The 11,318-nt window shown below is 34.4% G+C and overlaps 1 protein-coding gene across 1 annotated transcript; it reads left to right on the plus strand.

Moving 5' to 3' along the window:
* The first annotated feature begins 739 nt into the window (after window positions 1–739).
* On the plus strand, window positions 740–8,712 carry LOC146160405 (serine-threonine kinase receptor-associated protein-like). The gene is made up of 8 exons (XM_083385631.1): window positions 740–962; window positions 1,449–1,584; window positions 2,427–2,581; window positions 3,915–4,014; window positions 4,142–4,279; window positions 6,009–6,145; window positions 6,221–6,370; window positions 7,822–8,712. Exons 1-8 carry the CDS (start codon window positions 854–856, stop codon window positions 7,857–7,859), a joined length of 963 nt encoding a protein of 320 aa, XP_083241757.1. The 5' UTR covers window positions 740–853; the 3' UTR covers window positions 7,860–8,712.
* Window positions 8,713–11,318: the final 2,606 nt, after the last annotated feature.

Below are 11,318 nucleotides of genomic sequence, written 5' to 3' on the forward strand. Positions count from 1 at the left end.
ACACCATTTGGATTAGGGTGCGGTTTAGCGTTTGGGTTAAGGTGGGTCAAGTATTATTATTAAATAAAGAATATAATAATACTTGACCCACCCACACCCAACCGCTAACCCGTATCCTAACTCAAATTTTGTGCCTTGATTTTAGAACTGTGGTAGGATTCTAGACCAGTGCCAAAGTTTGTAACCTTAGGTTGAAAAAAAAATTCGGCACTTTGTTTTTAGCATTTAGCTCAAAATAAACTTGGGCATTTTTTTGATTGCACATACCCTCAAATTTGGGCACTTTTTTGGTCAGTTGTAGCTTTTTTGGTCAGTCGTTAGTTTTGTCTTTTTTATGAAAGTGCAAGATAAGGATAAGGATAAGATTTTATTTGGAACATCAAAAAAAAAATGAGAATCAACGAAATCACAATGTTTTGAAATATTTGACGTTCCCAGGAAACAGCGTAAGACCGTAAACAAGAGTGCCTAAAATTTATCTATGCTATAGTTGAATTGCATTATTTGCAGTTTGTTGCTGGATGCAACATGAGCATTGGGGTAAATGTCACAATGAAAAATAAAAATCTGCTACTGTTTTGTTTCTTCGTAAAGTAAACTTTTGTTTCCTCTCACTAACAATTTTTCGGTACAAACTAATTCTTCATGACAGACTTTATGTAGTGTTTTTCTGTAAATCTATTTTGACCATGCTTTTTATGCTTCATTGGTTTTATTATGTTTCCTAATTCAGAATCCCAATTCGTTAACTTTTTTATGTGTTGAAGATTCTAATAGTTCAAACCTGTAATTTATTTTTAACTGAAAAATATATATAGTATTAACCAAACGAAAACCGAACTTTAATTCTGAAATGGCAAAGCAAATTCCATTAACTTGCAGTGGACATACCAGGCCAGTTGTTGACCTTGCGTTCAGTAAAACAACAGGAGATGGATATTTTATGATTAGTGCTTGTAAAGGTATGTATTTATATGTAAAAGTTTATTGGGAGGTTTTGGGAATAGGAGCCGCCTTGGTTTCATTTTTTTGCATTTAACAACGTATTATATTTAGGTAATTTTATGAAAAGGAAAGACTTTTCCCCCCTATTTAGGTAACTAAAATTCTTCATATGGTTGATATGCCAGAAACCAAATGTCTACCAAATTTTTGTTATTGTTTTTTCATGTAGTTATGCATTATACTTTACACAACTGCTTCAAATGGCAGTTGATTAGAATGTTAACCATTTAAAAAATTATTTATTTACCGCAATATGCATATGTTAGCAAAGTGATTTACGATTAATTGCTGTCACTATGGGGTATTAATCCGCAAATTGAACGATTGGTGGAGAAAAAACACGAAATTGACATTTAACGTTAAAAACTATTAGGTGGTACAACATGCAATAAAGGTTAGAAAACGCTGGGCTAAGTGAACTAACAGAAACTATTTTTATTTAGATGGTAAACCAATGCTTCGACAAGGAGATACTGGTGATTGGATTGGTACATTTATCGGTCACAAGGGTGCAGTTTGGGCTGTCACATTGAACTCCGATGCTTCCAAAGCGGCAAGTGGAGCTGCAGATTTTTCAGCGTAATACACTTTGTTTGTAAAACTCATGTTTTTTATAGAATTCCAACAACAGCCTTTTTTTTAATTTGTTGACATCCAAAAATCAACTATTGGGACATAGATTGGGTATTTTGGTGTACCTAAACATGGTTGCTAAGTAACCTAAAAATTACAATACAGCAAAGAGAGAAAGATGGCATTAAAAGAAACCGATATGACTGGATTGCATGACAAAAAGTTGCAAGTTTTGTTTATGCTCATGCTAATGTCATACCTGTCTTTGTACAGCAATGGCAACTATTGTGATTGCATTTCTAACTCAAAAGAGGAGTACTTGCCAAATCAAAGTAAAACTGTAAACACACAACAATTGTATGATCGAAATTAAGTAACATTTAAAACAATAAACAAACAACGTGTTTCACACATTTAACCTGTTTTAGAATGGCACAACAACTGTATTGCGTAATGTTTCTACATATTCTGCATTTCAAAAATATGTGTGATTAAGTGTGCACACAAACAATTTTTTTTGTGCCCTATCCTCCTATATTAAAGTTTACCCAATTCAAACCAATTAAACACATTTTTTCCCCGCTTTTCATAAATTGATAATTATTTAATATTTAAGGGTGGCACGAGGCACAGAGCAATTTTTACCAAAAGGGGTGCAGGAGAAAAACGGTTAAGAACCACTGTTTCAAAAACAAGCTTTTTGTTTTTAATCTGATAGGCAGGAAAAATGCTCTTAGTTATATTATCACTACTCTTAGTTATATTATCGCTTTCCAATTTTTTTAACTATGGGTTTGTTCTATCCTCCAAGATATCAGTAAAACCCTGTGTTAAAACTTTGTTTTTAGAAATTTATGGGATGCTGTAACAGGAGAAGTTGTTGTATCCTTTCCCCACAAGCACATTGTGAAAGCTGTTACATTTTCACCTGATTGTTCTCATCTCCTTACAGGAGGCCAAGAAAAGCTTATACGCTCTTTTAACCTTGACAAACCTGAATCAGGTAAAGCATTATATATATTGTACAGTTTTTATTGGTCAGTGCAACTCATTAATATCTATAATCTATAAAACAGATGTGGTCAGTGTATTGTTTTGAGCTGGGATCTCAACTTGGGTCCTCACTAAGTTCAGAGACCAACAAAGGGGTCTACATTTTTAAGTACTTCTTTCTTGTATTTAGGTAACATCTTTTAGTATAAATCCATGTTGTTTAAATTTGCCATATAAATGGAGAGTATCCACTTTGTTTAACAGAATTGTACCCATTAGAGACTGTTTCGCTGTCTATTTTATAGTTTTATCCAAATAGGTTTTTTATTTCGCAAGCACCCTGAAGTGTATTTCTAATGCTCCAAGGGACCAACTCTTTTGTTGATTTTTAAGATTCCAATTATAACTTTTTTTGAAAACCTGTTTATAGAATCGTTTGTGTTCAATTGGAGTACAAAAATATTTTTTTTTTACTTAATTTTTTTTGCACCAATTTCCTCGTTTTTTTGGCTGATTCTTCGACCGACATAGTCGCCAAGTCGCCAGCATTCTGCCATACTGCTTCCCTTTTATAGTGTGCCAATTCATACTTTTTGTCTATTTAACTGCAATTGAGATTATCACGATTGATTTATTTGGGGTCAAATAGAAGTACTTCAGTGCTGCTAGTCAGTCAAAATAAAACTCCCCAAAACACACAACAGTTCTATGATCAAAATCAATTCCTGTCAATTTTTTATTTATTTTTTTAAAAACAAATTTATTTTTTGACACCAATTCCGTTTTCCGGCTGATTTCTCTCCGACATAGTTGCCTAGTCCCCAGCATTCTGCCATACTGCATTGTGTTATTTTGTAAAAAATAGGAATGTGTGAAGCGCCATACTTTGTGGAGAAAAAGGGCAGTGCTTTATATATAAATTAATTATTAAAAAAAATATTTTTTTTTTATTATAAATTTTTGTGTTTACAGTTTTACTTTGACTGGCAACACTTATTACTCCTATTTTGTCTATTTTAGCTTTTTATATGTAAAAAAAAATCAGGCCCACTAGTCTGAACCCCAAGACATTATAGTTTGGCGCTAAAAGTGTTTTACCTCTAAAAGTTTGACTGAACTTGCATTGGGAATTGACTCCTAGATTGCAGATACACACAAGTGGATTCTTTTTAATAAACAGTCATGGTACAGTTGCTTTTCCAAATTGCACAAACACATTAGGTAAACCAATATGGTTGGCTTGAAAGTTCAAACCATATCCTGCTTTATTTTTCTGCCGTTATTTTGTTTGCATAAGGACATGGCCTGCCCCCAAAGTATCTTTTTTATATTTTGTTAAACAGATCCAGACAATATAGGAGAGCATGACGGCACTATTAAAAAAGTAATTTGGAGTGCTGATGGAAGAACTGCTATAACGGCGGCAGAAGACAAAACCATTAGGTTATTGCATTTTTTTTATTAAATGCTAGTTTAAAAACTCTGTCATAATTAATATAAGATGTATGTGATAGATAGTTGAAGGGTTTGTATTAGCCTTTTTAGTAACAATCTTTTTTTGGAATTACAGAAAGTGGCATGTCCATTCAAAAGCTGAGGTCCAAAGAATTGAACTTCCCTCATCATCATCAGACATTGAACTTTCTTCTGATGGAAAAATTTTACTTGTGTCACATAGCAAGCAAGTTGACGTATATGAAGCTATTCAGTGAGTATATTTTACTGAATCCTGTTTCATTTCTTAGTATATATGTATGATATATACAAAAAGCAAGGAACAAGGAAAAACACACCATTTAAACTGGAGTGTCTAGCCATAAGACTGTAGTTGGCTGATAATAGATAAGTCCGTAATTTGTTGAATGATTTTGTTAGGCTAATAAAGCACCCTGGTGTATTGTTTACTAAAAAGATTATCTTGGTTATTATTATACATGGCCACAAAAACAGAGCAATTTCACATAGATCAGTCCATGCCTCCCTGAGCCTTAAAAATACATTATAGGTCTGCATAAATAAAAAAATTATTCCATCATAGTTGTGACATGCGCTAAAACTGACCTAATCTGTATACCTTTTGTCAGATGTATACCATGTTTTAACCGATATACACTTAGGCAAGTTGGGAACCAATCTTCAAGAAAAATGCCATTATGTCAGGCAATGTAAAAACACACTTTTTAGCGTTTCATGCATTTATGGTTTAGCGGTATATTTGCCCTCTTTTTCACTTCAAAGTCGCAGGTTGCTAATAATTATTTTTTCCGACGTTGCGTTGAGACATAATTTTGGGATTTTATCTCTAAAAAATTTATATAACTCCTGCTTATGCACTAAATTAAACTTTGTTTGAAAAAAAGTGTTGTCAAATCTCTGAATAACATAATATTCACAAAATAAAACAGAATTTGCTCTTGGCAGATGGCAGTGTTCCCTCTAAGGTGCGCAACTGCGCAATTGCGCAGCTACACCAGACAAATTGCGCAGTAAAATTTGCTTTTGCGCACTTACATCAAATTAAAACTAAAATATCTTCACTTTTTCACCACCACAGTTTGGGCATTTTGCATTGGCCATTTTTTCGTTGATGTTTGTAGCTAAAAGCAAGTAAACAAATCAAATCTGCATTGGCGATTGCAACGTAATAAATTATTTTGTCTAATCGTTTTTTATCACCCATGCATGCTGTGTATGTTTTTTATCCCATGTAGAATTAAATGACTACTCAGTAAAATCAAGCTTAAAGAAAAAAATGAGTTTAGAACAGTGTCGTACTCAGCAGTGGAGTGTTTGCCAATAATTCGGAATCATGAAACCAAAATGCATTTTTAGGACGTAAATTTTTACCACAATTGCAGTTTTTACACAATTTCTGTGCAGATACAGCTGTGGGGTAAATAATGGCCCTCACAAATTGACAAAATCATCTTGATAAATGCAAATGAGCGAATAGTTTGTGATTCTTGATTGTGCGCTAAAGGTATCACGCATCCTATTTTTAGAAATTAGACATTTTGTCAATTAAACCCAAATAGTCTGATATTTTTTCACGCGACTGCTTTGATGTCATATCCTTGAACACATTTAACTCGATTGCAGTTGCACGTATACAAGTTTATTGAAAATATTTGTTTCATGACGTCACGCTTTGTGACGCCATCTTTAAAATTTTCATGCCTCGCCCCAATACAAAAAACATTGATCTGTCATGGGCCCCTGCCAACGCAGCCTTAAAATATTCTTGCGCACTACAAAAAATATTTGCGCAGTTCAACATTTTCTTAGAGGGAACACTGTCAAGAAGGCATGCAACAATTTTAAAAAGGGAATCTAATAGAAAAATAAAAAAAACACTGGTGTAGTGCATTTTTATTAATAAACCAGAATATATGTGTTATATTGATTAAACTTTTACCAAAAATTATGTATTTTGACAGGTTTGAAAAACTTTGCAGTATAAATTTACCTACAAATGTTTATTCTGCTTCCTTGCACCCAACACATAAGTACATCGTGGCTGGAGGAGAGGACTTTAAACTTTACAAGTTTGACTATAATACTTTAGAAGAACAAGGTTAGCAATTTATATCGTTATTTGAAAAACAAATCTATTTTGGTGTGGCCAACATTAACAACAGTTTTCATGCAGATTCCTATAAAGGTCATTTTGGTCCTGTTCATATTGTTAGATTCTCACCAGATGGCGAGTTGTATGCCAGTGGAAGTGAAGATGGCACAGTAAGGCTGTGGCAAACTCATATTGGCACCAATTATGGTTTATGGAGATGTACTCAACAAGGTTTCTTAATTTTTTTTTTACTTATCATTGGGGCTGTTTAAAGTTGAATATTTTTCCTAGAAAATCCATTCTGAGTCATTCAGATACTATCTGCCTTTGCCGGTAATTGGAATCGAAATCGAAGTGGCACCAATCAAATGTTTTAGGGGGAGCGTCTACTTTCTTGGTATATAATTGCCAAACCTTAGTATAAATGTCAAGCAAACTAAACAACTGCAGTAATAACGTTTATTCTCTGCAGCTTATTTTTCCGCTTATTAGATCACGTTCGTAACTAAGTACACTTTAAAGACAAGCATTGTTTTACTTGAGAGAGAGGCTTAACTCTAGTAGTCAGTTTGCCAAGGGTTACGTTAAAAAAAATGGTTAGAAAAATATTAGTTTGAAATACTGTCTTAACGCTAAAACTACCAAACTGTTCAATTAACCCTTTTGCGACTTTCTTTTTAACTTTACGAAAAGGTTTTGTTGGGTTTTGCACAAAGTTTTGCACACAATAAGACCTACAAACAAACAATACATAAGGCCAAATTGTCTATAATAACATAATGTCAAAACCAACCACATAATAAAGCCAAATATATCCTCGACAGAATAAGATCTAAATTCTAAATCGTCTAAAAATACCTTAACCTCTCGGAGTAATTCCAAAATTCATCGGAATGAGGCCTAAATTGTCAAAATAACGCCTGAAACTGTAGGAAGAGGGTATGAAACGATGGGGGTCGGTCTTTCATCGGCCGTTTAAGGGTCTTTCATCGTTTCGTCGTGTGGGCGTCCTTATTTGAACCGGGCTGTTAGGGGGTGGCATGTAATAATGCATAACATACTATAAAATCATAGCGCGTTTTATGGGTTTACTGTATTAAAATTGGCAAAAAAACAAAGTTCGGGTGACAACAAAATAAAAAGGCAGCAACTGCGGTAAAGTGTGGCAGGGCAGCTTAATCTTAGATCAATGAAAAGTTTTTTTAAATTTATATCAGGTCTACAAATAAAACCTCGCGTCAATGAATAGAGTTATGTGGTTGAACCGCTACCCTTTAATTAAATTAGGTCGAGCGGATCCCAAATATAAAAAAGGCAATCAGTAAAAACATCAGTAATCGGTCAAAAGATAATTTATTTTGACATTTGTGGTGACAATATTGCTTTCAGCGGCAATCAAATAGTAAGTTAAAGACATAACAACGTTTTTTTTTAAACATGGTATTTTTTTTCGTTTTTCTTTTAACAAAAACTGCACTCGCCGATATTCTGTGTTGTGTATCTCGTATTGGGGCAAAACAGATATGTATGATCTTAGATGTTGTGTAAAACACAAATGACGAATATCAATATTGTTTTTCAATTGCTTTACAACCGATTAATAACGGTTCCATTTCTGAACTCAGTTCAAAAATTGAATAGGATTGAATTAGATGTATTCAACACTGTTTTTTGTTTTATAGGCGATGAAGATAACGGCACAACATCAACTACCACTTAAAACCAAATTGTGTAAAATGGTAAATTAGTATTTTTCTCATGTTTTTGAGCTTTTTATTGTCATGATTGCATTGATTAACCAAAATGCCCAACTCCCACTGCCTTGTTTCCTTATGTAGATCATCAAATTAAATTTAAAATTGATAGAATTTGTGCAAACCACTTTGATATGTAAGTTTTCAAATACATTCGTAAGATAATAAGCCGAGACCAGTGGTTGGCGATTATGCGCATATCTGCTAGGTTTTTGAGAGTATACTATATTTATACATAATTTGGCTGACGATTGAAAGTTGTGCAATAATATTACAAGATTCTACACATAGACTGGTTTGTTAGTTATCAAGTTTTGTCCCACTTCTGTCAAGTTAGTGGTGTTATTTATTTTTATTGCAATATCTCTGAAAAAAATACGCTTATGGCCGATGTGTTTAATTCTTTTTTTGTCCAGTTTGTTTACTTGCGTACCGTCCAAGAAAGTTCTATCCAGACTAAAATTATTCCCCGCCAATTGTATTGAAGGTTCGTTGTGACCAGTGGCTGCCAACTTTGTTTTGGCAACCCCCTTCTCCTTTTGAGAAACTTGCGCAACCTCCCAAGTTTTTGTATTAAATCCCAACCGGAGTCGATTAGAATCGTGGCCAAACTGACATCGTTGACATTTTTGGTCGGATTGTTTTGAAATTTGTGCGATATGTCTGGATTTGCAACATTACGCGTGTCTTATGAAACATGAACACACATATGTGTGTTTGTTTACAACTGAAATCTATTACGCGTGTCTTAGTATAATTACGGTCTAAGCCTTTTCGTCATTTTACGACTTGTGTTCCAAATAATAAAAAATAACTGTGCACTTAAGGCGTAGCAAGGAAAGCAGAGTTTACGAAAAGTTACCAATAGAAAACTTTAATTTATTGAAGGTTGTTAGGCGTAAACGTCAAGTGACCAAATATATAATGATGCTATATTTTATAGAAGTAAGTCAAAGTCATTAATGTACTATCATAGTGTAAAAATGGAATTCCCCTTATAAATTTTAAATAATACATGGTTTTGCCTCGCGACTATGGGTACAATTTAGAGAAGTATTCTGAAAACTCCAAACTCAAAGTTCAACTTTTGTGTGGCGCGGTATTCAATCGAATGACGTTGTATAAATTGTCACATTTATTTGCGTGACTCTAAAAAATCTTCGTCTTCGTACAGGGTTAGAACAAGTTTTGTGAATCAGGCGGGCCTCGGATCTTTTTTTGCATCTGAAAGTGTTTAATTACATTTAAGGAGGCAGTAAAGTGTTGGCGTAAAGCGCGAAAAAAACGTTTGTTTGGTTTAAAATTTGAGTCCAAACGTCATTATCCATACTACTAATGAAAAGTGCAATAAAACTACTTTGGGAAAACGCGATAACCTTAATAGTTAATATGATTTAGTGTTTTTAAGTAAGGGCGCACCTGGCGAGCGAAGCGGGCCCGATTTTTTTTTGGTATACCGGCATTTTTTTTTTAATTTCTTGCAAGCTTTTGTTTTCATTACATTGTCGGAAATGAAGAATGAAAAAATTTTAAAAAATATGAGGGGGTGTGGGTCCGACTAATGAGTCTTCATTTATATAATTGCCAAGATGAATCGACCACACTCCTACAAGATTTGAGATGGCCTGTCTTCGTGAGGCCATTCAGGTCCGATTCTTTCCTTTAGTTCAGATACATGAACAGTCAATTTTGCTGTCTTCAGTCACAAAAGCACTCAAGTTTGCTGTCTCAGTAAAAGCTGTAAAAGCCTTCATTTTATATTGATTGAACACGCTATTTATAGACGAGAATTAGTTAAGAAAATTTCTGCGAACAAAGAAAGATTTACGTCATTAATTCTTATAATACTTAACAAAATATCACGTGATAACAAGGCGTGGTCTAAACCTTTTTCTCTCGACTCTTATAGACGGAAATAATATTTTTGTCCCAATATGGCTTGAACAAAAGCGCTTCGATCTACATTGCGACGTAACTGGCGTTCGATTCTAAAAAATACCGGATTGTTGACAATAAGGCGAATTTCAAAACAAAGCGCTCACATTAAACGCATATACGTCACATCACATACAGCTCTGACGCATAAAAATTGGTGTCAGCAATTTGAATTTTTGCAAATTCGCTGCAAGGATATCGCAAACATTAGAATGTGGGTGCAAGAAATCTAGGTAACGGAATTTTACCGAAAACTTTCCGTTTATCGTTTGCACATTGGCTGCAAGGAGTAACGCAAACATTGAAAGGATTGCAAAGAATTTAGGCCATAGATTTTTACTGAAAATTTTCCGTTACGACACATCGATTAAAACAAAAATTCTCTGTGTAAACACAATATGACGAAGTGGCTACTATAAATATTCCCACGCTAGATTTTGGAACAGCTTGCATATCAAAAGCTGGTTATTTGTTTGTGAAATGTGTGTGGACACGTGGACGCGAAAATTGTTCGATCACATAACGCATTTGCGCAATTGTTTTAGTCAGATTCCTGATTCCTGGAGAAAGTTTTCTCTTTGGTGCCTGAATTAGCAACGAGGACTTTGATGTCAGCGTTCGCTGAGTTGCTCGAAATTGTTGTGTGCTTGACACACCATTGCATTGCTGTGGATTGAGCTTTTCAGGCGATCTGTGCGGCAGCAGGGGAAACTCCCTGTTTGGTGCGTTGTAATTTTGACGTCACCGGAAAGCCATTCATTGTGCGCTGCGCTGTGCTGTGACCTTTCGCTGTCCAACGTGCTTTTGTATTCTGAAAAATGCGAAATATTTTTCGGCAGATGTGTGTTCGTATGTCTGGAACATTTGTATTGCAACACTTCAAACTTAGGTTATTAACATTTTGGTTATAGACACACATATTTTCTATACTTAGGCGCGACAGGTTACACTTAAAGTTTGAGACAATTAATTATTGCAATATATTCATTTAAATTTATATTCTTTGCGATTCATACAATGACATATACTTTATAGCGATTACATGGTTATTTAATTTACATTATACGCGATACATAGAGTATAACTTATACATAATGGTAACATTTTTACATATCTTCGCTTCAAAAGCGATACATACAATGATTATAGTTATAACAATTTTGCAACAAGTGAACATTTGTGGGGCATTTCGCGAGCAACGTGCATTTTTATTGAAATTGGTTATCGTCATTCGACTGGCTAGTCGAAGTTTATCATAACTTCATTTTGGCGTGGCAGCTCTAGGGTTTGTGAAGTAGGACAGGCGTTGTTGGAAATTCTATCCAACTATTTTGTAATTGCGACCACATATAGGTCTTGGTCGGATAAGGGAATTTTCGTATCGTGGAAATGGTAGAATTAACCACCATGATATATTTAGGGTCAACGTAGCAACAACACGTTAGCGATCAAAACTCGTGACCGAGCAAGCAATAGGATATTTGACGTTA

Source organism: Ascidiella aspersa, chromosome 3 (assembly GCF_963924565.1).
Source record: "Ascidiella aspersa chromosome 3, kaAscAspe10.2, whole genome shotgun sequence".
NCBI classification, from domain to species: domain Eukaryota; kingdom Metazoa; phylum Chordata; class Ascidiacea; order Phlebobranchia; family Ascidiidae; genus Ascidiella; species Ascidiella aspersa.